This window comes from Balaenoptera acutorostrata, chromosome 3 (assembly GCF_949987535.1).
Source record: "Balaenoptera acutorostrata chromosome 3, mBalAcu1.1, whole genome shotgun sequence".
Classification (NCBI taxonomy): Eukaryota; Metazoa; Chordata; class Mammalia; order Artiodactyla; family Balaenopteridae; genus Balaenoptera; species Balaenoptera acutorostrata.
The window spans coordinates 6,707,153-6,734,839 of NC_080066.1; the positions used below are offsets into that span (position 1 = coordinate 6,707,153).

At 42.2% G+C, this 27,687-nt stretch overlaps 1 protein-coding gene across 1 annotated transcript in view; it reads left to right on the forward strand.

Moving 5' to 3' along the window:
- The first annotated feature begins 2,826 nt into the window (after nucleotides 1–2,826).
- Nucleotides 2,827–27,687, forward strand: part of ITGA8 (integrin subunit alpha 8) — a 180,973-nt gene continuing 156,112 nt past the window's right edge. The window contains exons 1-2 of the mRNA XM_007196424.3: nucleotides 2,827–3,376; nucleotides 4,069–4,202. Of these exons, the coding sequence (XP_007196486.2) occupies nucleotides 3,171–3,376; nucleotides 4,069–4,202 (340 nt within the window). The 5' untranslated portion in view covers nucleotides 2,827–3,170. The remainder of the gene's footprint in view (nucleotides 3,377–4,068; nucleotides 4,203–27,687) is intronic.

Genomic DNA, 27,687 nt, shown 5'->3' on the forward strand with positions numbered 1-27,687 from the left:
ACTTCCCATTATTGCCATAACTTAACAAAAACATACTTATAGACCTAATAGTATGAGGAACTGGTTTTGGCATCTGCCGGTCCTGGGTTCAAATCACACCACTTACTTGCTCTGTAACTTTGTATATGCTTGTACCTCTCTGAACCTTAATGCCCTCATCTGTACAGTGGAAAGTGACACTATTAAGAATATAGGCTTGTTGTATAAATCAAGAACAAGTGTGTTTTAGAAGAAACGGACAACTATATGTATCCAATTATGTGGCAATAAGTAGAATTTTCTTTCCTGGCCTACCCCTATCTTGAATTAAAAATAAGGAACATGATAGAAATATCAAAAAGCGAGACAGTGACAAAAGGGGATACCCTGGTGATGTGCTGATTTACACAGATCAAAGCATTTTATAATATTGAGCTACTTCTGTCTGGTCAGTTGGTATGTGGACCAAGTGTACATCTAGGATTATGCTATTACTTTCTTTTTGTTTTTAATTGCACTTTATTAATTTAAACAAATAGAGATAATGATTGCTTATGTTATCTTTGTAAATCTTTTGAAACATGCCCTCATAAAGACTTGAGAAAAGGCTGGATTTTTTAACTCAAAATACTTTTTTAAAAATAGTTTTTATTGGAGTATAGTTGCTTTACAATAGTGTGTTAGTTTATACTGTACAGCAAAGTGAATCAGCTATAGATATACATATATCCCCTCTGTTTTGGATTTCCTTCTCATTTAGGTCACCACAGAGCACTGAGTAGAGTTCCCTGTGCTATACAGTAGGTTCTCATTAGTTATCTATTTTATACATAGTATCAATAGTGTATATATGTCAATCCCAATCTCCCAATTCATCACCCCCCCCCCCATTACTTTCTACCTATTTAGGTGTTCCATTTCAACATAAGACTTGCCTGCCATGTGATGAATTTACACATTTCAGCATGCAGTCTCAGGAAATGATGGAGTTGAGGTTATTTCCCAGTCTCAAGGTCTCCCACAGCTCTGAATATGCCCATGTGTATGTTGCATGTGAATTACTCACTGAAATTTACTTTAGGGAACATCCCTTTTATGAACAATAGTAACCTGACCCAGGGTAGCAGACTTTGTATTCAACACAAGTGGACTTTTGGACTGAGAAAAATGTTTTCTACCCTCTACTTTTAAGTCCTTGTCTGGGAAAGGACTATCCAGTTAGGAAATGATCCAGATGTAACGATTTGCTACATAATCTTCTGATAGCTTATTAATTTTTAGCATTTTTACAGGGATGAGACAAGCAAAGATGAAACTGTACAATTTAAATCAGTCTGCCAAATGGGTTCTAATGTAAGAGAGAGGGAGTCTAGCTTTTCAATGGGAGCAGAGATTTTCCATGGATGGACTCCTACATCTGCACCACCAGACTAGACCACTGCTCTGAATCACAGTTGACGCTTCCAGCTTCTTGGGGATCCCATGCTAGTAACAGACTCAACAGGTCCGGCATCTAACTCACCATCTACCTCCCATTATGCTCTCCTTGCCCATTGCTACTGTTTGTGATTCTCCTCTTCTTAGTCGATACCTGCAGACTCACCTTGGGCTCACCTTCACTCTCCTTCTGCCATCAGTCTTCTGGCCCTTTTCCTGCTAGTTAACCCTGTGGGCTTCCTTTCCCTTCCAACTGTTAATCATGTCGAAGTCCTCATCAGCCAGTGCATTTGGGCAACAGCTGCTTTGCTGTCTCTTCCTTCTAACGACTGACCCCCTTCCCCCAACACACACACACATCCTCCACTGAACTTCCGGAATCCCTGTGGGCATGTCATGCCTTTGCTGTAGAACCGGCTCCCTTTGCCTCAATAAATGTTCTTGTCATTAAGATCCTTTCTCAGGACGTCCATCCCTATCTCCCACTGCTCTCCAGCCCACACTTTTATTCTAATCCCTTGCACAACCATTTCATCCCAGCCTTTCTGTCTTTAATACCTTCCCTCAATCACTCCGCCCACAATGTCCAAAGCCAAGCCTCATATTCAAGTTTCTGTTGAAATCTACCAACACATCTCCTTAAAATACTGTAGACCCTACGCACCTCTCCCGTCTCTATACCTATATAACCCCAGCGCCACCCTGTTTAACGCTTAATTGCTCTCTTTCCCCATCAGTCCTGTTTCCCTGGAAGACCACATGTTATGTAAGGGCTTCTACATCACGGTTCTGTTCTGCCTTCTCCCCCTACTCATCCTTCACTCCCTACCCCAAGCAGAAGACACAGAAAGAGATCAGTAACACCGGTGGTGGATTGGAACTGAAGTTTGACCTCCTGCTGATTCCAACCTACACCCTCGACCCCTGCTGGGGGTAAACTGGAAATTCCGACATTCCCAACTTTGCCAGTCTTCACCACAATTACACAGGGTCAAGGACATATAGGGCCGAGTCACTTGACGTGCGCCACGTGCCTTTGAGAAAGACCTAAATAAAATCTCCAGGATTGCTCTGTTTATCAGTTACCTCGGCAGGGAGGTCGGGTAGAGGTGGGGGAGGAGGGGATTGTTGGATTTAAACTTTCATTCTCAGTCACAGGCGAACAAACGCACATCGACCCTGAAAGGGTCTTCAGGCTGCAGAGGTGACGCAAAGATCCCGGCTTGGTCTGGCCTCGTCCCTCGTGCTGGGGTACGCTTTCACAGTTTTCCATTTGGGAGACACTGGAGTAAACCCTCGCCCCATGCGGCGGGGGCCGGGGGAGGGGGGAGATCGGCTTCCAAAAGCAATGGCTTGAGTTGGCCTGTGTGAGGCTCAGATCGTTCTTGAGATGTAGAAAGCCGGGCGGCCGAAGCAGGCGCCGGCCGCCAGCGGGGCCGAGGGCGGCCGGGGAGTCGCGGGCTCCGGCCCGCAGTGCGCGGACGCGCCGCTAGGAGGCGCCCCGACCGCGCCACGGCCCCTCCCGCTGCCAGAGGAGGGCTCGGATCCCCTCCGCCAGCCCCCCGAGCCGCGGGACCAGGCGGCCGGCAGACCGCAGGGGACGCGCGGAGGATCGCTCGGGGCTGTCACCGCGGACGCGCCGCGCGCACCGACCCGGGCCGCGGGCATCGGGGACCGCCAGCCCCACGCCCGCCGTTCCCCGGCCGGGGTCTTCGGCTCCCGCCGCCCGGTGAGCACCGGCCGGGCGGAGGGCGATGTCCGCCCGGGCCCGCCGCGGTCCCCGGGGCAACCGGGCGCAGCCCCTCGCGCCCCTCTGCTGCTTCTCGGCCGCGCTGGTGGTGCTGTGGTCGCCCGCCTTGCAGGCGTTCAACTTGGACGTGGACCAGCTCACGGTGTACGGCGGCCCCGAGGGCAGCTACTTCGGCTACGCGGTGGACTTCCACGTACCTGCCGCTCGCACGTAAGTTTCCCCGCGCGCGCGGCCCCCCCACCCCCGCCCCAGGATGGGTCCCTGGCCCTCTGCTGGGGGACCCGCGCCTGTCCCCGCAGCCTGATGGCAGGCGATCCTGAGAGCCCATCGCGCTGCCCGCTGGGGGTCCCGTCCGGTTCCCCGCCACCAGCCTCTTCTCTCGCCTTCCATGCTAGATGTGCCTTGTGAACTTTGAGCTAGGGACATGCCGCTTGCCTAGAATCCGAAGGTCCCGGGGAGGTCCCGAGACAAAGACTTCAGCGTCGTACAAAGGGGGAAACGGGACCGAGCGGACTCAAGCCAGTGAAAACCACGACCGCAACACGGTCTGTTTATACGTAGCCCGTAACCATTAAGGGTCTGGGCGCAAGTGCTGTCTGCTACAAGCAGCTGGGCTCTGTCCTTGGCTATTCCCCCCGCCCGCCCCTCTTCCCTCAACTCACTATATACATAGCTCCACCTAGAGAAGAATTAGGACTATTTGCACCCTCTTCCAAACCAGGTTTCAGACGCCCATAGGTTTCCGCGAGGAAATCAGGTTTGACGGTCGGTCTCCATCCTAAACACGTTTCTGCCCTTGACCCCGACCCTAGTCTCGGTGGGCAGGCTGCTCCAGAGACAGCGTCGCCTGCGCTCACGTTTATGATTCCCAAGGAGTGACTCCTCTCCAACCCTTTGCGCAGAGCGAGTGTCTTGGTGGGAGCGCCCAAAGCCAACACCAGCCAGCCAGACATCGTGGAAGGGGGAGCCGTCTACTACTGTCCTTGGCCCGCCGAGGGGTCCGTGCAGTGCAGGCAGATACCGTTTGACACCACCAGTAAGTGATACTTGTCATTCCCAACTGTGGGTCCTGCTTTCAAAGAGCCACAGCCATCCTGGAGTCAACTGTCCACTTTCTTTGTGCTCATGTGGCCTGTCTGATGGGTCTGTGTTGTGGTTAGCGCAGGTCACTAGAGAAACCAGCTTTTTAAAGCCGGAGTGAAGGGGAGGAAAATGTGGAGTGCACCCCAGAGGGGAAACGGTATTGTGAGCGTGGGTATTTGGGCGCATCCTGGTAACTGCTGTTTCCTTACTCTTCCGAGATAAGCATTTTCAGGGGGAGTGGTCGGTTTGGAGAAAGGCAGATGTTACACCCTAACCTTGATTCCGGAGAGAATTTGGTTACTTCCCAAGGACAAATCTGGGAAAAGACAGATCCTTAGCATTTCCAGTGCCCAAGCTCCGGAGGCAAGCGTCAGCTGCTACAGACCCAGATATCACTCCATGTTGCTGTTTAATTCTTCACAGAAAGAAAGAATTTTCTTTCAAAACATCGGACATTGGATGCAAACTAGTACAGGCAGAGTGTGGATGGATTACATTCATTTCCAAAATCCCTGGACAGATGTTTCTTATTTAATTAAAGGGAAAATACATTTTAAACAATTCAGGCTGGTTATGTTTCCTCTGGTGTTTTCTCCTTGGGTCTTGAGAAAACAATTTAAACTTAATGCTTTCAAAAACGTTAACACTGAATGTTTTCATTTGTACCTCCAAAACTTTATGAATTCAAAAGGTATACATGATCAGGAAGAAAATACCTCTTTTCAGAAAAATGTGAATGTGTCAACTCAAATAATGTTCTTTGATGAACAATCAATTAAAATACCTTTTGCACCACACAGCTATTTTATGACCTATTCTTCATTATTGTTACATTAGTATTCATTTAGAATTTATGTAGAACATCAATTTTCACAGAATTTTGATGAAATTGGATGGGTGGTATTTACCTGTTACTTTAACTGATTTGCAGTTTTTATTTTAAAGGAGAAAATAATTTCAAGTCTAAGTATACGGGAATCATTTCAAAGAAAAAACTCCTACACAAGTATTAGCTTGAATTATGACCAAACTAGGAAATATTTTATGAAAACACTTTAAAATTATGCTTTTCATATGTGTCTATATATGGTCACAATAGCTCATTTACCATCTTATTGACTAATTCAGTTATTTCATACCAATTTTTATAAACTTTTAAAGTTTAACTCTTAGAAACTGGAAAAATTAAACCACTTGATATTAATTTGTGAAAGAAATCTTTCAATTAGTTGTTGAATCAGGACTTTAAATGCTTCTAATTACTGACCTCTTGCTTGAGAATAAATTTCCTAAATCAGAACAATTAAGCATAAAATTAAAGGTATTTTACTAATCCACGTCAAAATCATTTGTATTTTAAGAAGTATTTTAAATGTAAGCCTTGATAAATAAAAACATAAATTGTTGGCATACTTGAATTTAAGCTAAGGGAAATTAGCATTTGCATTTTGAGACATTTGATGTATTTTTACCAACAGTCAATCTATAGTCATGGACATGAATTTAATAACTTTCTAGAATATTCCCATAACATATCAACATATCAAATCAGGATCTGGTTAGTATATTTTCTCTTCGATAAGGAAGAATCAATATCTCTCCAGATAAGTCACACCTGAATACCTTTGTAAGTACTCATCCCAGTAGATGTCACCGTTCAACAAATGAAAACCAGAGAATACAGACATCAATATGAATTACTGAAAACTGACCACTCCCAACCCAAAATTTCCAATGTTAAATTACAATAGGCAGCATCTCCCAAAAGTTCATTCTAAAGCAACTGTTTGGAGCTTTGAATTCAGTTTCCCACAGAGAACTAATGCTGAAAGATCGTGCTTTGGTTTCCAGAATAACCCATAGGAATGCACTTAACCCTTACTGTAGCTGAATTATATTTGCAGTGAAACAGTAGGGGACAAACTAGTACAATTTTGGCGATTAAATAAATAGGAAACTAATGCGTGTTGAGAAGACATCAGTGTTCCTTGGAGAAAGAGGGGTGTAGATGGCACCTTTTGCACAGGTTCTCAGGAAGACACCTGGATATCGCAAGGGGCTTTCGAGATTAATGCTGCTGGTTCTACAACTATGTCTTATTTCACTCCTAAATGGATGTGGTTTGTTTTTTTTTTTCTCATCTCTCTTTTTTTTTTTTTTTTGGCCTTGCCTCACGGCATGCGGGATCTTAGTTCCCAACATCCCCTGCAGTGGAAGCATGGAGTCCTAACCCCTGGACCACTAGGGAATTCCCTGGGGTTTTTTTTTTCTTGAGTGATGCATTCATCCTACTATTTTATACTTGCAACCATAATCGCCGTAACTTGAGGGTTCATTAAGTGGAACAAAGTGAGGGAAACAGGGAGGGAGATGGATGTTTCTGAAATAATTGAGCAAGAAATGAAAAAAAAAAAAAAAAAAGCAAGGCATAGGAGGCCACACAACATTTGTAAGAAATGAATGGTCTATGATGGAATGAACAAAGCAGTGAACGGTGAAAGCCTGGGGGAGTTTCAGAGAGAGAAGATAAGAATGACTGAGAAAAGAAAGTTCCCCATTTAGCCATCAGGGGGTACTGTGGGCCCAGGAACCTTGGCTGCTACTGGGAATGGCCTGAGAGTGGGTGGGGGAATAGGAATCAGAGGACTGTGGTTCAGGGGTTTGCTACTGAGCGAGGGCCAGCACACTACACACACATCATTTCTACCAATGACCTTATCCATAAGCCACAAGACGGTGGGATTGCCAGTGAATGCCATTTGCTGCAAAGCTGTGAAAGGAAGGGAGGGACAGCAGGAGCCTGTAGAGCTATTTCCAGTTCAAGTGTCAGTTCTGTGAGCAGAGTATGATCTTGGAACCAAAGATGAAAGGCAGAAACAGAGGCATTCTGACTCTGGGTGTTGCAGTCAATGCTACCAGATGCATTGCATTTATTCATCACCTACTATGTACCAGTCACTTATACACATTATTTCTAATCCATACAACAAAATGACCATGTAAAACCCATTTTATGAGTAAGGCAACAGACATCAAAGGTGTTTAAAAGATACATCCAAGACCACACAATGGTAAACAGTAGATGCAGGGCTGGTCCTAACAGACTGCAAATTCAAGGTTAGATCCTATGGAGCTGAGGCACTGCTCACCTTCCCTCCCCCTCCTCCACTCCCCCACCCCAAAGTTACCTTCACAGGTTCCAGTTAAAATGATCCTCCAGAGAATATCTGAAAGGGGAAAGCAGTTTGGGTAGAAGGTTGTGGAAACCAGAGGTCGTAGAGACAGCCTTTGTCTTGGTGGAATGATGGGTTGTATATGCCCCCTCAGCTGCCTCTTGTCCTACCCTCTGCCCATGGGCAGCAATGTGCAGGTTTCCCCCAAAGAGGAAGGAAATTCCTCTGCTTGACAAAGTAGGGGCTCTGAGTGCTGGACACCCGCACACTGAGATGCACATAATAGAGTGTGATGCGTCGGGCATCAATATAGATCACATTGCAAATATACCTTTGTACAGAGAACCATGACTGTCTCTGTCTTCCACCCTGTCTGCTTTTACTATTACATCTGAATTCGAGACATTCTAAGTAAATTTGACCTTTTAATGATGTTGTTTCAACTTGTTCCGGCCCCGGGGGTGTCTATAAATTAATGCTCGCTGCTGCAGTAACCTACTAAACTCTCTCAGCCTAGACACTGGGGGAGACTGGCCTATAATTTAGTCCGTGAATCTGGTTGTGATCTTGAACCTTAGTTTATTTAAGGTCAACTGCCTTTTTTTTTCTCTCTGCCTTTGCGTTTGAAATTTTTTTCATTAAATAGTCATTTATTTTATTTTTACTTTATCCTATAACCTGGATTTAAAAAAATTACTTACCATAAACGCAAAAATAGAGGAAGTTGGGAATTGCCTAGCACTTCAAATGTATGAATACTATTAAAATCTGTGGTCCTTTCAAGTATGAAAAAAGAAAACTTTCGGGAAGCATATGGTGGTGGGGAGGGAAAAGGGTAGATAATTTTCCTGCTCTGCACAAAATCAAGTGGCTCCAAAAATGTCCTTCTCTCAGCTCCCTCCTGGCTTTCCCTCTTACTTCACTAGAATAAAATTCCCCCATCACCGAACTGATTTCTTCCACTTTTGCCTCTAAACTGTGCCCCACGTCTTAAATGTAAAACATCGCATCTGCCAAATTCATGCCTCTCCTTTCTAAATCTACTCCAAGGTTCATTGTTTTTCTTCTTCCTACGTTTTCCAAACCCATGTGTGGATTACATAAAAACTCCTAGGTTATAGCTCTCCAGCTAGAAGAAGGGTGAATGAGACAGAATGAAACAGACACTCCATCTTTGGAATGATGAAAAGGCAAATTGCAACAGTGGTAACAAAAGCATAGTACACAAATATTTGATTGTTTTAAATGCTCGAATGCAACCTTTTGCAGTGAAAGATAATTGCATGTGCTAATAATGATGATAATCATCACAGCATTAGTAATCAGGGAGGGGCAAATAGCTGGGAACACTCCCAGTTAGAGACCCACTTAAAGAGTGAACAGGAAGAGGTGGGAGGTACCATTGAGATTTGGAAGTCATCTGAGAAAGACTACCAGAATTTGCCTGGCCTTAATTTAGCATCTTTGTGTTCCAAAAAAAAAAAGAAAGAAAGAAAGAAAGAAAAAAGAAAAACTTAAAATGGAAGACAGTTTGGTTAGGGTATTTCAAAGCTCTAGAATGGTAAGATTTTTTCGGAATTGTGTTTTAGCTTCGAGCCCGGAAGCCTTTGTTGGGGGTGGAGGGGCGGGCAGGGGTCTGTTTTATTTTTCATTTCATGTCGAGTGAGCCCACAATAAGCAGCAGCTTAAAGCATCTGGCGCTGTGACTGGTACAGGGTTGTTTTTCCATAGCATTGGGTGTGTCCTTTTTCTCATGTGAGGGTTGGGAAACATATTGGTCACATAAGTCTTGCTTTTCTAACTTCCTCAGAAAGAAACCAGTTTTTGTTCAGGAACAAAGCAAAGGCAAATGCAGGGCAGAGCTATCCCAGTAAATGACAGAGGAGATAACACCAAGGTGATAGAACTCAGAGATAGCAGATATCTGGACTCCAGTAAGTTCAATTGAAAGTGGAAAAAACAAAAAAGGCGGAAGGCAGCCCAAAGATAACCTGCTCCTTTTAAGAATTAATATTGCCAGAGTTAGGGTAAGTTTTGCTTCTCACAAACACATGAAAAAAAATATATATATATGTATACACACACACACACACACACACACACACACACAGATTAGGGCAGAAAGCTTACTCTGCTAATTATTGATCCCGCTGAGTCATCAGGGGTGATTAAGCTGGAAGGCTTACTTATTCTAGAAGCAGCTCATGATGGCTCCCATGACTGACAGGCTGGCCCAACAGATGCAACCAACATCCCTCAGCTTCTCGCAGTTGGCTCTTAACTTTCATGTGACAAAACGCAATGGCCATGGAAGTCCTGACATGAGAAGTGAAGGGGGAGCGGTCCCCACAGCTCACAGCACCGGAGGAAGCAATTAGAAAACGGAAGTCCTTGAAAGTCCCACTAGAAATGGGAAACAGATCTGCTCTACGGCTAGTTGAGTAGAATGAGCGTTAGGCGCCTGTTGCTTAATCTGCAAAATTCCTTCAAGAAGCTGGATGTGTGTGTGATGCAACAGGCGTCCAGGCTCTTGGCAGGAAGAATCCATGCAGCAGCTGCAGCATTCTGGGAGGAACGTAGGAAATTGTCTTGAAATTGTTGTGAAGGCAAGAAAAACGCACTGGCACATTGAAGCCAGCCAGGTGTGATGTGCGAGTTCAGACTTTACCTGTCGTGTACAGAGTCCTGTATCTGTGAGTTGTGTTGATGAAGGGAATTGCTGACATTTCTAACAAGCTCAGCTAAGCAGTGCCCTGATGGACACCATCCAGATACACAAACATGGGTTTTTGAGGAAGAGAGATTAAAAACTAATTATTGATCTTCTTAAAAGCGCTCACTTTAAAAATATTTAATTTTCAGAATTCAGTTCAAATTCATTTTCACATGACATTTTAGTGCATCAAGCAAGGTGTACGTGTATAATGAAATGCTAAAATAGATTAAAAGTAGTTTCGATTCTGGGTTACATTATATGGGGATTTAAGGTAGATAAGCAAATCGTGATGCACGAATAAGCCATTTATACTTTAAACATTCTACCTAATACACCGGTGTTGCTCTGTTATGGACCTCAGCCAGGCAGCTCTCAGACTAGCTGGGAGGGAATGGGGCTCGTCTCCAGCCCTGCAGAAAGGCCAGCTTCTGGATCTCTGAGATTTAGACCCAAAGGTCTGCAAGTGGAGAAATTCTTCTAGATCCACAGACACTGGCCAAAGTGATCATTTACCCTTTTAATTGTTTTAGTAGAAGTAAAGCATAGATTATAAAAATAAGTCTTTATAGAAATGGTTGCCAGGCATTAGGAGTAGGAAAGAGGGGTTGTCTCCAAAGGGGAAGACCAAGGGAATTTGGAGAGCTGATGGAACTTCCTGCATCTTGATTGTGATGGTGGATCCATGATGGTATGTGTTCATCAAAATTCATTGAACTGTACATCACCAAGAGTGAATTGTACTGCGTGTAAATAAAACCAAAAAAGAAAGAAAAAACATTATGGAGCATGGCCATTGCTATAAGCATGTGGGCTTAAACTCTTCGACTACAGGAAGGTCTGATGTAATAATAGCTGGAAGTATAAGGACACATCCCTGAAAAGCTAAGTAAGTCACCTTACTACCCCCAAATAGGGGCAAACAATGTGTCAGATCATCAGACCTTCTATACATTGTTTAAATAAAGAATACTATATTCCGAATGTGTTTGGCAAGAAAACTGTGAATGGAAACATGCTGAATCAGAATAAATCTTTGCAACGAAGCATCATACTTAGTAATTCTCATATCCTTGCTGAAATTCAGGCATGGGACCTCTCATTGATCATCATTAAACTAAGGAGGTCTTACTTCAAACACATTATTGTAGTAATCCAAAGCAGTATAACTGCACTGCAGAGCATTAGCTTATTAACATTAGGTCAATTTTATACTTAAGCTCTGATATTTGACATATGGCCACAGATTTGTGTATGATATTGCAAAAGCCTCTGTATCAATCTGCCCTGATTTCCAGGACATGTAGAGATGAGAGAGAAGGGCACACACCATTGCTACAGGAATAGGTTTATGCAAGGACCCTACACAGCCCAGGTTACACACAACATCTTACCCGAGGTGTATTGGGTGAGAGCCAACTCCCCCCAGGCAGGTTATGGCTCCATTTCAGATCGGTCTGTTGTCATTCCCCGTGATTTGCCCACGTGCCTCTGGCATAAGCCGCCCCCGCCTCTTACCATATGGTTTCCATAATACGTCACGGCACAGCTTACCTCTCGGCATCTATTACGTACACCCGTGTCCCCACTTACCCTGAGCCCATGTCCTGGTGCCTCTCTCTTAACCACCCATAACATCTTATTTTCCAAGAACGATTTTCTGGTATTTTTCTGGCTTCTCTCTTTCTACAATTCCCAGCGGAAAATATGTTTCAAAAATTAATTCTAAAGTTGCTGCAGATCCTTTTTTAGAAGAAAAGGGGCATAACACTAAAAACTAACATTTTCAAACATCCTACATATGGATGTGTCTCACGTAAATGATGGTATAAGTCACACAATTGGGTATTATAGAACCATAAAAAAATGAAGCCTACCAAGAATCAGGATTAAAATGGGGAAATGCTTTTGTTTTAATATTAAGTGAGGACTTCCCTGGTGGCACAGTGGTTAAGAATCCACCTGCCAATGCAGGGGACACGGGTTCGAGCCCTGGTCTGGGAAGATCCCACATGCCACGGAGCAACTAAGCCTGTGCGCCACAACTACTGAGCCTGCGCTCTAGAGCCCATGAGCCACAACTACTGAGCCTGTGTGCCACAACTACTGAAGCCCACGCGCCTAGAGCCCATGCTCCGCAACAAGAGAAACCACCACAATGAGAAACCCACGCACCGCAACAAAGAGTAGCCCCCACTCGCCGCAACTAGAGAAAGCCCACGTGCAACAAAGACACAATGCAGCCAACAATAAATAAATTTATTAAAAAAAAAAGTGAAAAAAATAAAATTTAAAATTGTGTCTACAACTTGTAGAAGAGTACGAGAGGAGATAGGCAATGAGAGGCTATTGGGAAATGTAATTAAAACTGTTTTTTTTTCTTCTTTTTCTAGTGCATTTATTACTTATTTGTAAAAACCATGAACAGGTATTTATTTATGATCAGGAAAAATAATGATAAAATGAAACACGCAAAAATTTCTAAATGAAATTATTGAGTTCACGGAAGTGTTATGGAGATTAACAATGGAAAACCACAATTCAGGTTCTGTATTAGCTGAAAGCAATCTTAGTTGCTTCCTCTTTTGTCTTGGGTGTAGGTGGCAGAGTAGTTTAGAAATGTACTTATTTACGTATAGGTGTTTATGCTTCAAAATACTGAAGACCAAGGGTGTTTTCAATGACAGTTATATGTGTAAAAATAAGAAGATGCAGTGTATCACCTGTTTTCATTCTAGATTGCTCCTACATCAGTAGAAACATAGGCTTGGTGGTCTGACATGACACTTTCTAGAGCCTTTTAGAATAAGAGAGCTGTTTGTGGAGGCAAACTGCCTTACTGAGTCCACCTATTTAAAGGCTGATTTCATCCAGAAACGCGCTCATAGACATATCCAGAAATAATGTTTAGTCCAATATGCAGGCATCTCATGATCCAGTCAGGTTAACACACAAAATTAACCATCACATCTTCTTTGAGACTTACGATATATAGTCTCCTTGAAAAGGCACTGAGAATTCATGAACAAAAGAAACCTGTTGGATCCATAGGATAGAATATTTTTCAACAGTCATTTCTCCTCACATTTCTTAAGCCAAAGAGTGCCTAGGGATTACTGTAGTATCAAATAACCCCAAATCTCTGGCTTAAACCAACAAGGTTTATTGCTTTTTCACACTATCTGGTTAATATGAACTGGAGAGGAGCCTCTGCTTATTCAAGTGACCCAAAGACCCAGGCTGATGGAGACTCCTTATTGATACGTGCTTTCAAGGTCACTCTAACTGGGAAGGCATGTGGCAAATTGCACATCGTCTCTTAAAACTTCCGCCTGGAATTGACATTTACTTCTTCTCCTCACGTTTGGTAGACCAAAGCACGCCTAGGAGGTTGGCCAGGCCAACTTATTTGAATATCTAACACTTTGTGGTAGATTGGTGTATTTACACACACCTGTCAAAATTGTTTATGCACAACCTTTAAAAGAATACTAGAAAGGAAATGCAATAGAAGAGGTTGTCTTTGCAAATGCGATGAAAACAGGTTTTTCTTCTATTTCTAATGGACTTATTTTTCAGGACCTTCTTTTGGGGGAGCTGAAATAGCATAGTTCTTTGGGGCTATGGTCCCAATCCCCACATTTATGGTAAGAAGCAGACACATGGCAAGGAAACGAAGGTGTTTCTATCAACAGATGTGAAGATATGGGTGAAACTCATACTGACAATCAGTTCTCAACTTGTTCCCCCTGGTCTCCATTCTTTGGCACAGATATTGTCTGGGAGGTCTGAGTACCCTTCATCCTTTAAGTCAGGCTCCTTGGGTGACATGTTATTAAATCATAATGTCTTTTTCCTTCAAAGCACCCTTTGGTTAACTTTAACTCATTTTTACTTACAAAACGCAGTTGGCCCTTGAATAACAGGGATTTGAACTGTGCCAATCCATTTATAGGAGGATTTTATTTCAATAAATACTACATTATTAAAGGATCCTTGGATGGTTGAGTTTGCAGATGCAGAGCTGTGGTTACAGAAGGCAGACTGTAGAACTTGAGCATCTGAGGCTTTTCGTATCCTTGGTGAGTCCTAGAACCAATCCCCAGCATTGTTCAAGGGTCAACTATTTTCTCTTAAGGAACAGTGGACTTGAAAATAAAGCTTAGAGTTAGCAAACAGTAAAATCAAATTTCAGGGACAAGAGGAGCATTAGTAACTTTCTTCAAGCAGGTCCTGTCCTTGACCCTGGAATTATGGCCATGAACTTACCCTTATGGGATTTATAGTGAATAGCCAGTGGCAAGTTGAGAAAAAGTAAGGTAAGGCTAAGGGGACAGAAAGCCGTGTGTGTGTGTGTGTGTGTGTGTGTGTGCGTGCACGCGTGCACGCACACATGTGCACTTTCTCTTTTAGATTGGCTGGGGTATTATTTTCCTGTTGCTGCTGTAACAAATTACCACGTACTTCGTGGCTTTGAACAACACAAATTGATTATCATACAGTTCTGGAGGCCAAGTCTAAAATAGGTCTCACTGGACTAAAATCAAGGTGTTGGCAGAGCTGTGCTCCTTCTGGAAGCTCTGAGGAAGAATCTGTTTTCTTGCTTTCTCCAGCTTCTGGAAGCTGCTCACATTCCTTGATTCATGGTCCTCTTCCATTTTCAAAGCCAACACTGTCTGGCTGAGTCCTTCTCACACTGCCTTGTTTCTGGTTCTCCTTTTCTGCCTCCTTGTTTCACATGAAAGGATCTTTGTTATTACTTTGGGCCCTCCAGATAATCCAGGGTAATCTCCCTATTTTAAGGTCAACTGATTAGCAACCTTAATAATTCTCCTTTGTCGTGCTACCTAACATAGTCAGGTTTGGGGCATTAAGATGGAGACATCTTGGGGGCTATCATTTTGCTCACCAGAGGTGGTCAGAGAAAGTTTCACTGAGGAGGTGATGTCTGAGCACGTGCCTAAATCAAGTGAGGGAAGGAACCATGTGGTATGGGGCAGGGGGAATGTTCTACGTTGCAGGAGAGTCAATGCTAAGTCCGGAGAGGATAGTGTTCTTGGGAAATGGAGAAAGGCCACTGGGTTAAAGAGAAGTAAGTCAAGAAAAGAATGATAGAAAATGAGGCCCGAGAACCAGGTCGAGGCAAGATTATACAGCACCTTAAAAGCCAGAGTCAGGACTTTGGATTTTATTCTAAGAGTGATAGGCAGCCAGTGGTGGTTTTGAGTAGACAAGTAACAGAATTTGAATTATGTTTTTAAAAGGATCGGTTTAATAGCGTGTAGGCAACCAAGAGCAGAAGCAAGGGGATGGGGTAGGAGACAGACCCATCGTCTGGTAGTAGAAAAGTGCAGTTTGGGTTGAATGATAGCACTTAGGGTTGAGAAGTGGTTGGATTTGGGATTTATTTGAAAGTGCAGTTGGTAGAATTTTCTTTATGGATCAGATGAAGGGTACAGAAGAAAGAGAAAAACTTGATCTGAGTAACTGCAGGAATGGGACTGAGAAAGGAAACAGTGGGGAAGGAGCAAATCTTAGAGAAAATATCCAGTTGAGTCCAGACACGAGAAATTGGAGATGCTTATTAGACATCCAAGTGATGTCAAGCGAGCAGTTAGATAAATAAACCCAGAGTTCAGGCGAGAGGTTTGGAGATTTAAATGTGGAAGTTGTAAGTATGTAGATGGTATTTAAGGCCATGACTTAGGGAGATGGTGTGAATGAAGACAAGAAGTGAGGAGAAGCGAAGTGAAGCAAAGAGAAGAGAGAAGGGGAGGGGAGGGGAAAGGTCAAGGTTGAGACAGAGTCCTGGAGTCCCTGACATTTAAAGAAAAATCAGAGAATTGAGGAGGATGTATAAACAATGATAAGAAGTCACACCGGTTAGACAAAAGAAGTCAAGAAGCCAATGAAGAAATTCGTGTGCATTGGAGTGAACTTTGAACATCTGATTTGGTCACAGAAAGTGACTGACAGCTGATAAAAGTAGTTGCAGTGGCATGAGTGTCAGGAGAGAATGGGAGAAGACCAACAGGAGACAGCAAGTCTGTAGAGCCATTTTTTCCCAAGGAGTTCCACCCTAAATGGGACCACGGAAATGTAATCATCAAGAAGACACGATAGCGTGTTTGTAATCTCATAGGAATTGTCCAGTCGATAGGGAAATGATGATGTTGATTAGAGTAGGAGAAGAATGAGCAGAAACAGATTCCTGAGTAGATGAAAAGGGATGGGTGGGACTTTACACAGATGGAGGGATTGGCCTTGGAGGAGCACAAAGACGGTCCATCCTTAGAGAGCAGAGAAAGCAGAGCCAGAGTGGGTTTGTGGGTTTGGCAATAGAAGGAAGAAAACGATCTTCTTTCATTTCTTCTATTTTCTCAGTGACATAAAAAGCAAGATTATCAGCTGAGAGTGAGGAGGTAGATAAAGAAGGTTGAGATAAGGAGAAAATGTAAATAGTATCAGCGAAATGGCAGAATGCATTAAGCAACAAAGTGCACAGGGACTGCCCTGTAAATCCTATTTAAAATCTGAATTTATTTGGGAAAGGAATACATCTTGCCTCTGCTCAACCTATAGTATGGTCCTACTTGTTTGGCGTAGAGTTTAAGATTTCCCAGAGGATAATTCCATCTTGGGTATTAATCTTCCATAAGTATACACTGCAGAAACAGAATGTTTGAATGCTGAAGTTCCTGTTTTGTGTAATGTTGGGAATGGTGATTTTTTTTTTTTTAAATTAATTAATTAATTAATTTATGGCTGTGTTGGGTCTTCGTTTCTGCGCGAGGGCTTTCTCTAGTTGCGGCAAGTGGGGGCCACTCTTCATCGCGGTGCGCGGGCCTCTCACTATCGCGGCCTCTCTTGTTGCGGAGCACAGACTCCAGACGCGCAGGCTCAGTAGTTGTGGCTCACGGGCTTAGTTGCTCCGTGGCATGTGGGATCTTCCCAGACCAGGGCTCGAACCCGTGTCCCCTGCATTGGCAGGCAGATTCTCAACCACTGCGCCACCAGGGAAGCCCGGTGATTTTTTTTTTAAATTAATTTATTTATATTTTTATTTTTGGCTGTGTTGGGTCTTCGTTTCTGTGCGAGGGCTTTCTCCAGTTGCGGCGAGTGGGGGCCACTCTTCATCGCGGTGCGCGGGCCTCTCATTGTCGCGGCCTCTCCCGTTGCGGAGCACAGGCTCCAGACGTGCAGGCTCAGTAGTCGTGGCTCACGGGCTTAGTTGCTCCGCGGCATGCGGGATCCTCCCAGACCAGGGCTCGAACCCGTGTCCCCTGCATTGGCAGGCAGATTCTCAACCACTGCGCCACCAGGGAAGCCCGGTGATTTTTTTTTTAAAACCACAAAATGAACCATTTTGTTAGATGACGGTTGGTTCCCTTTTTACCACATCTTCTGGCAACAGGGATGAGGTCCTGAGGAAAATACAAGCATACAACAGGAGCTTTTCAAGTGCTACTGGGAGGCAAGTTTATATAACCTTCATCCTGAAACCCAATCATATCCTGTATTTAAAAGTATTGCTTTGAGGTCATAGTGAAGAGATTTATGTCATTCAGTCTGCTTGCTGAGATTCCCATGCTGAGCGATTTTCATGATTTCTTGAAGCAAATACATTTTGGGGCCCCAAACAGAGAAGCATGCTATTCTCCTCACAATTGGAAGGTGACATATAAGTTAAGTCAAGAGTTCTCATTTCCCCAGCTATGTCAATGGCCAAGATATTTGATCCCAGGTAATTATTCCAAGTGTGAGAAAATCTAGAGATGAGAGAAAGTGTGAAAAATTCAAGGAGCTGAAAGAAAATCACTATGGCTGGGAATGGCATGAAATGTTGATGCTGGCAAGATAAGGGTGGGATATGGCTGGTTTTAAGAATTTTGGCATTTTAGAAAGAACTCCAGTGTCAGGACGGAGAATGCATTTGAAGGTGACAAGCCTGGAGGAAGGGAAACCAGGTAGGGGACCACTGCAGCCACTGAGGCTAAAGAAATGGGAGTCACCCCAGGGAAGTGGCACAGGAATGGAGAGAAACAGATGGACTTGAGAGAGCTCTAGAAGGAGGCGCCAGCAGCAATTGGTTACTGAGTGGCGATAGGAGGTGCGGTGCAGGGTTGGTGGTTGTCAAGGATGCATTCCAAGCTTCTGGCTTGGTTCACGGGGCTGCCATTCTACTAGGTATAAATAGCAAGCAAGACAGACGTACTCGCTGGGCTTGAAATGTTCAAGTCCAGTGGAAGAGAAGACTAGTGCCTGGCAGCCCTAACAGAGGGATAAGCGCTGTAACAGGAGAAAGTGTAAAAGGGTTTAGGTGTGCAAAAGAGGACTCTTGTTCTTGACTGAAGGGGGAACTTTTTGTGTGGCTGGGAAAGCGTCTCGGAGGGGGCATCATTAAAGGTCAGAGGTGAAGGGTGAATATGTGTGTATGTACACACACACGCACACATGTGTCTGTCTCGGGGTGGGTGAGATGGGAAGGAAAACCATTCCAGCCAGTGTATGTGAGGTGGGGTGGGTTGTAGCAGGTGAGGTCAAAGTTGAGATCTCAGTCTCTACCACCCACCTGTAACCAGCTCTGCCCGGCAGATTTGCGTGTTTCCTACGAGGAGCCAGAGTGTTGTGTCTGAGCTGCCCCAGCTGGCGTCTCATTTCCCCTTGGAGACGTGATTCTTTCATTTCTTGATATTTGCTCCTCTAGCTGCATCACGTAGATGAGAACACTCACCCGAGAAATTACTTGCATCATACCAACAAAAGTCCGTATGTATTTCTAGAACAAACCTTACATATGGCCTCCGTCAAATTACATATGAAAAACACTTAAATGATTTTATATGATGTAGAAACAAATGCCTGAGGAACACTAGCTAGGCCCTATTGGTTATTAAAAACAGGAAGTTGGAAACGTGATCTTTCTCCAGAAGACGATATAGATGTGGAAATAATTGTAGCATAAAACTGATATTCTCATCTAGATCAGGAAAACTATGTAATAGGAAGATTGTAATACAATATTTACTAGTGCTGTCCGAAACCCATATTTATGAACACTGTTACTAGAACTCTAAAAGCATACTTTCAGCTCATTTAACTTTATTAGCTATTTAGTTATGTGTGGAACCAAACATTTAAATAGTGATATGAAAAATACAATTTAAAATAAAAGCTTCATGATTTCCAGAAAAGAAATGTCTTAAACTAGAGGAATGAGCTGGAAGCCTCAAACTCTGAATGGCTGGATGGGTTTATAAAACAACAGTGAGTGTGTCCAGGGAGGGGGGATTCCAATGGCCTTTCACTTACTACTTTATACAATTTTTTTTTAATTTTATTTATTTATTTATGACTGTGTTGGGTCTTCGTTTCTGTGCGAGGGCTTTCTCAGTTGCGGCAAGTGGGGGCCCCTCTTCATCGCGGTGCGCGGGCCTCTCACTATCGCGGCCTCTCTTGTTGCGGAGCACAGGCTCCAGACGCGCAGGCTCAGTAGTTGTGGCTCACGGGCCTAGTTGCTCCGCGGCACGTGGGATCTTCCCAGACCAGGGCTCGAACCCGTGTCCCCTGCATTGGCAGGCAGATTCTCAACCACTGCGCCACCAGGGAAGCCCTACAATTTTTTATACAAGTTTTCTTACTTTATATTGTTTGAATTTTTAAAAACAATAATCTGAAAGAATTTCAATTTGAAAAGAGTTTTGGGCCCTACATGTTATTTTATTTCACTTCATTTTTTATATCACTGGCATTTCTTTACTACATTTTCTCCCATATATTCTCCATGATTCTTTTTTTTTTTTTTAACTTTTAAAAAATAATTAATTAATTAATTATTTTGCCTGCATTGGGTCTTCGTTGCTGCCTGTGGGCTTTCTCCAGTTGCGGCAAGCAGGGGCTACTCTTTGTTGTGGTGCGCAAGCTTCTCATTGCGGTGGCTTCTCTTGTTGCGGAGCACGGGCTCTAGGCGCATGGGCTTCAGTAGTTGTGTCATGTGGGCTCAGTAGTTGTGGCACACGAGCTTACTTGCTCCGTGGCATGTGGGATCTTCCCAGACCAGGGCTCGAACCCGTGTCCCCTGCATTGGCAGGCAGCTTCCCAACCACTGCGCCACCAGGGAAGCCCCCCTCCATGATTCTTAACCATGTGTGAATGGCTATTTGTCAAGCATTACCCTACATTTTAAACCAGTTTTTAAGAAAGTGATTTGGATTAGTTGACAAACAAGGAGGAGTGGAATTTTGTAAGAGAAGCTTCATGTACAAAGTCTGGGAGTAAGACTCAATAGGGAACAGAGAGGAAGCTGCCTGAATGGAAGGAAACGCCATATCTGGAGATCAGGTGTGAGGTCTGGGACCTACATGGTGGAGGGCGGGACAGTTAGATCTGATCTACTAGGTAATGGCAGGAAAACGAGTATGCCCATGTGTGTTTGTGTGTGTGTTTGTGTACAGGCACACATTTGTATACAGTATACATATATGATATAAATAATAAATCTCAGTTACATAGAATGTTTAATCAGAATAACATATTTCTGTCCACAATGGATGAATAAATAAAGAAGATAGATATAGATATCTTATATATATGTGTATATATATACATGCACACACAATGGACTATTACTCAGCCATTAAAAAGGAGGAACATGGTGTTTATGCATAGGTGAGTCATCAAATATACAATGGAATAAATTCAAAAAAAAAAAAAAAGGAGGAACCCCTGCCATTGGCATGAATGGACCTTGAGGGTATTATGCTAAGTGAAATAAGTCAGACAGAGGAAGATAAATACTGTATGATCTCACTCATGTATGGAATCTGAAAAAAAAAAAAAAAAACCAGCTCATAGAAAAAGAGATCAGACTTGCGGTTACCAGAGCTGGGGGATGGGGAGAAGGGGAAATGGGAGAAGGGAGTCAGAAGGTAAAAACTTCCAGCTATTAGATAAATAAGTACTAGGGATGTAATATACACCATGATGACTATAGTTAACACATATAAAATAATGCATATATATACATAAACACACACACACACATATATATGTGTAGTATATATGAAAGTTTTTAAGAGACTCAATCCTAGGAGTTCTCATCATCAGGAACATATTTTTTCTTTTTTTGTGTGTGTGTCTATGCAAGATGATAGGTATTAACTAAACTTACTCTGGTGACCATTTCACAATATATGTAAGTCAAATCATTATGCTGTGCACTTTAAACTTACAGTGTGCTGTATGTCAATTATATCTCAGTGTAACTGGGGGAAAAAAGAGTAACACGTTTTTTGAACATTATATGAGAAAATGAATTAGTGTGATATTTCCTTAAATACTTGAAAATTCCCAATAAGATGATCAAGAGTATGAAGGCTACAGAGGTATTCTTTCATGGTTTTTAATTGTGATTTTGGAATATTAGGAGGCATACATTTGGAAGTTTAATTTTCCAGGACATAAAAATTGACCCAGATTCTTTTCTTGGATTTGTTTCTTTTAGACAAGGAGTTCTCTGGCTACCGATATTTTATTTTAAATTTTACATAGGAGTATTCCTTGTTCTCAGATACATAGTTTCAATTTGAATGAAATATTTACAGCATACACTGATGAAGGAAAAGATTATAAATAAACATTTAAAGATTTCCTTTCCCCTTTTCCTGATTAAAAATGTCTGGACAGCTCCTGCGACAGCTTTAAAAAAATCCCTAGGGTGAAGCACTTGAAGTAATGACTGAAGATTACAGGGAAACTTACTGTTTTCCAGGACAAGGCTGAGGACTTTATAGTTTTCCAGAAACCACCCCATCTGCCAAAATGTTTGCTGCACCTGTGTCAATCTCAGCTCTTCTCTCTCACCCATGGTGATCTACCCTTACTTCTTGTAATTCCTCCCATTCTACTCAGTGAAAAGATTAGAAAAATCTGCTTGTAGCCCATATGTGCACCATATTCTACATTCCCTCACTCACTCCTGCTCAGAAATGAATATTCCCGTGAAAAAGGAGCCGAATGTTAGTAGGTTTGCCACCCACCGGGATTCATACCCTGATTGCCCAGAGACCAAGGCTACCAATTAAGAGAGATGGCTTCAAAGCCCAGAAATGTCAGACAAGCCAAATCAGTTTTACTGCTACCAACCATCTAAATTTCTCAGGTTGACCTACAGATGTCTTGATTTTATCTCTAGGTTTTCTTTTTTCAGATCATAGACGTAATAATGTTCACTGTAAAAACTCAAACAACACAGAAATATATACAATTAAAGTATAAAAAGCCACTAAAGCATGTACACTCCCTGCCTTCGAGAGAACCATCACAAACAGTTCAGTGTCTATACACTTACACACCCACACACAGAACATTTTGAATTTAAAGGATCATACTGAACAATATCCTAGGCAAGCTTCTGAATGAATAGATGGGAGTTTGGTCATTCATTCAGCAAACTCTTCCGGAGGACTCACTATGTGTCAGGCATTGTTCTAGAAGTGGGGAACACAGCAGTGAAGCAGAGAACGTCTCTGTCCATGGGATTCATGTATATTTGGAAGGGAATGGACGGTCAGTAAACAGGCAAACTAAGAAATAAGATCATCTCAGTTAATGGTAAGTGCTTTGAAGAAAACTCTAAAGGGTAACGGGAGAGAATGACTTAGGGTAGGGTGAACTAGCTGCTCAGGGAAGGGGGTCTCAGAGGAAGTGGCATTTGAGCTAAACCCTGAGTGACAGGAAGGAGGGAGCCATGCAGAAAACTGTGGGAAGAGTATATGCAATGAGGAGACAGAAAAGGTTGGGCGTGTTCAAGAAGGGCGGTGTAGGGACTTCCCTGGCGGTCTAGCGGTTAAGACTTCGCCTTCCAATGCAGGGGGTGTGGGTTCAATCCCTGCTTGGGGAGCGAAGATCCCACATGCCTCATGGCCGAAAAACCAAAACATAAAACAGAAGCAGTATTGTAACAAATTCAATAAAGACTTAAAAAAAGAAAAAAAAAAAAAGAAATGTGGTTGTCTGAAGCTTAATGAGCTGGGAAAGTAGGAGGAGGTGGTGGGGACCAGATCATGCTGGGCCCTTCCAGTCGCATCAGGAGGTACCAGTGCAGAGGTAGAATGACAACTCTCCAAGGAACAAAAAAAAAGATGGATTGTTCAGTAAGTGGTGTTGAGACACTGGCCTTTCATATTGAAAATAAGTAAGATGCCCATGCCACGTCCAATATAAAAACATTCCAGATGGATGACAATACTCGTAAAGTTAAAAGACTAGCAAAAATCGGAAGGTGATATTGACAACGTATATGTGGGAAAAAGAATCAGTACTCAGAATATATGCTGAATTCTTCTAATCAATAAGACTAATAACCAAACAAGGAAATGAACAAAGGATATGAGCTAGCAATTCACAGAAGAAAAAAGTGTATGGTCCATAAGCATAAAAAGATGATTAACTCTACTAATTATCAGGGAAATGCACATGAAAACAGAACAAAATGAAGGACCATTTCATAGTCGTCCAGGTTTGCAGAAATTTAACAGCTCTATGATGACAAGAGCTGATAGTCTCTCTCTCGTGCCCTGCGAGTGTGCATGGAAATTGGGGCTACTTTGGAGGTGGATTGGCAGAACTGATAAAACAGATACGATAATTCTCTATGACCCAGCAATGTCATTTCTAGTCTGGTGCCGGAGAGAAACACTTCTCCATCTGCAGATGAAGATGAGTATAAGGATACTCAGGGCACATGTTTGTTGTAGTAGAAAAACTGAGAAACCTAAATGTTCATGTGTAAATGGAATGGATAAATAAAATGCAGATGGCTATCTAATGAGATACAATACTTAGAGGAGTTTCAAAGAGTGAGTTGGATCTATTATCTATCTATCTATCTACCTATCTATCTAATTATCAAAACATAGGTTATTTCCCAAAAACATAAAATTGAATGTTAAACACAGTTACACGCTGTTCCATACAGATAGTATAATACCACTTTTATTCAGTTAAAAAGAGCACACAGGGACTTCCCTGGTGGTCCAGTGGTTAAGAATCTGCCTGCCAATGCAGGGGACACAGGTTCGAGCCCTGGTCCAGGAAGATCCCACATGCTGCGGAGCAACTAAGGCCACGTGCCACAACTACTGAGCCCGTGCGCCTAGAGCCCGTGCTCCACAACAAGAGAAGCCACCGCAATGAGAAGCCCGCGCACCGCAATGAAGAGTAGCCCCCACTCGCTGCAACTAGAGAAAGCCCGCACACAGCAACGAAGACCCAATGCAGCCAAAAATTAAATAAATAAAAAATAAAAATAAATTAATTATAAAAAAATTTTAAAAAAAAAGAACACACAAAGAATACTCAATAGTAAATCGTTGGCAAAACTACAGCAAAACCTGACCCACCACCTGTTTGTGCATGCCTATAAGCTGAGAGTAGTTTTTACATTTTGTAATGATTGGAAATTTTTTTTAAAGAATAATATTTAAATGATGCATGAAAATTATATGAAATTCAAATTTCATTGTCCATAAGTAAAGTTTTATTGGAACATAGCCAAGAGCATTTTTAAAAACATATTTTCTATGGCTGCTCTTGCTACAAGGGCAGAGATGAGTAGTTTCGACAGACCATAGAGAATGCAAAGCCTGAAATATTTATTATCAGTCCTTTATAGAAAGTATCTGCAGACCTCTGTTCTATATTATTCATGGACATTATTTTTTAAATGGCCGGGAGTATACACATCACATTCATGATGGTAACTACCTCTGGATGAAGAGGGGATGGAACTGGAGATAGATGTCAAAGGGTACTGTGATGTTTGCAAATGTGAAAAAACTTAACAATTGTCAGTTCTGCCTGGTGGGAATACAAGTGTTTGCTATATGAAGTCCTCGTGCCTTTCTATACTTTCTTTTTAAAGCCTCAGAAAAGGTAAAACAGAAAAGTATATTTTGTAGACAATATTCTATATCAATGCATCTAAATCTGGCATATGTATTTTTTTAACTTTTATTTTATATCAGAGTATAGTTGATTTACAATGTTGTGTTAGTTTCAAGTGTACAGCACAGTGATTCAGTTCTACATATACATGTATCTATTCTTTTTCAAATTCTTTTCCCATTTAGTTTATTACAGAATATCGAGCAGAGTTCCCTGTGCTATACAGTAGGTCCTCGTTGATTATTTCTTTCAAAGACAGCAGTGTATACATGTCAACTCCAAACTCCCAATATATGTTTTAATAGTTGAATAGTACTCTATTTTATAGATAATAGGAATTTCTTCTCGAATCCCTTATTTATGAACATTTAAGATGTTTCAGTTTTGCTATCACAACCAGGACAGCAAATATCTTCACATTGCATCTTAAAGCATTTGTGTAATTATTTCTATTGAACAAGATCCTAGGAGTTGAATTCCTTGTTCAAAAAAATGTACATTTAAAAATTTGATATATGCTGCAAATCGTCCTTCCAAAATGCTGCATTGAGTTATTATCTTGAAAACAGAGATTATGAATATTTTTTGCCAAACTGCTAAGTGACAAGTATTAAGTCATTATGGTTTTAATTTGAGGTTCAGGATCTCTGCATGAATTTATGAGATATTTGATTTCTTCTTCCCTGCAATGCCTGTTTAGACCCTTAGAACTTTTTCTATTGAATTTTAGTCTTTTTCTCTTATTGATTTGGGAACTCTTCTACATATTAAATATATTGATTCTTCCCTTGAAAAAAATTCACCTGGATTATATTTATTAACTTTGTTAATAGTCTTCTGGCACTTGGGAAGCTTTACATCACATGCAGTCACTATAAAACTTTTTCCTAGCTTTTGGCATAGTTTGGGATATGCCAAGGAGAGAATTGCTTTAGTAACTAATGGTCTCCACCATCTCCCAGAACCACTGGCCCTTCCAAGAATTCTCTGGGGTTGACAATGCACAGTGCCTTCCTTCTGTTCCAGAAGACATGTGGTCCTATCTCAAATGCATTGGTCCATATCACGGGAGTTTCGTCAGGAAACAGAAACCACTTTGAGTATTATAACTAGGACTGAGAGGTTTATATGATTATTGGAAAGACTGGGTATGTGAAAGTTAGGAAGGTCACTGCCTGCAGATCAAGAAATCTGGAAGTTCAGGACTTGATCTCAGTGGTCTGAAGCACCAAAAAGGCATGACTGTCAAAGGATACTTGAGAGCTGCAGGAAGACCATCACACCTGCAGCTACTGATGCCCCCATGCGTGCTTATAGTTGCTGCCAGAAAACAATGGCTTCTCCATCTTCGCCTCTTTCCAGATCTCTCCATGAGCCTCTCATTCAACCAGAATCCTACTTGTAAGAGGGTCTGGAAAATGTAGGTTCCAGCTTCTCAGCCCTTTGCCATACCAAGGAGAGCTTAGAAGGACAGAAATTGTGCTGAGTTTTTACAGGAGGTTGTTTTCAGGAAAGATCAGATCAAATCGAATCAAAAACATTCCCTGTTCATTGAGCACCGGTGTGCACAGTACTAAGCCCTGTGTTGGGTTGTTTGGCATGAAAGAATCTTGTTCAGAAAAGAAAGGTGAGAAATTAGGGAAAGGTCACTTTCACAATCAACCCAAATATATGTTACTCATTTGAATTTTATGACATTATAATATTAGATTTACATCAGTGACTTTATAAAAATAATAAAATAGAATTTTTTAAAGGTTACTTGGGAATTCCCTGGTGGTCCAGTGGTTAGGACGCTGTGCTTCCACTGCAGGGTCATGGGTTCGATCCCTGATCGGGGAACGAAGACCCTGCAAGCCACGTGGCAAGTCCAAAAAAAAAAAAAAGATGAGTTGTCCACCTCAAAGGTCAAGGTAAGGAGGATACACCTAGATCACAACTCATTTCAGTAAAGAGAGACCTGGGACAGTGGGATTATTCTCTATTGTAATCCTTGGATTAGGGATGGAATTAATGACGTCCATTCATTTGTATTCTTGGTCTCGAAGAAATTTGTTGCTGGAAAATAATCCACAATTTACACTTTTAATCAAGTTATTACACAGTTCAACCTTATAATAGCAGAAAAGATGCCTTAGGCACCACAAAGGTAGAGTCATATCATTTTCTCTAGCAGAAGGCCAATTTGGAACATTGACTTGTGTGTCTGTGAGGTCCCTTCTAATTCTTGTACTTAGGTTGAGTTTCCAGGTTTCTAATTAAGAGATATTTTTAAAGGGTTGTATTGCTGCAAGATTCTGTAGTATATTCTCAGCTTATAAAGTACTTCCACATTACCTATGTGATCTTTATGACTTTGATCACCTGTGAAAGAGGAAACGGGGAGGTATTTTCAACCTAATTTTAGAGAAGAAATTAAAACTGCAGAAGATGAAATGAATTGCCCAAGATCACCCAGTGCAGGGTGACAAGATCCTTTCTCTCTGAGGTCTACGATCTTCTTGCCTAGATGCAAATAGGAATGTTTATATTTTCATTTTTATGCTCTAATCTGTAAGATGCTCCAGTTCTTTGCCAGTTGTGTGCATTTTGGGTGAGGATTTCCA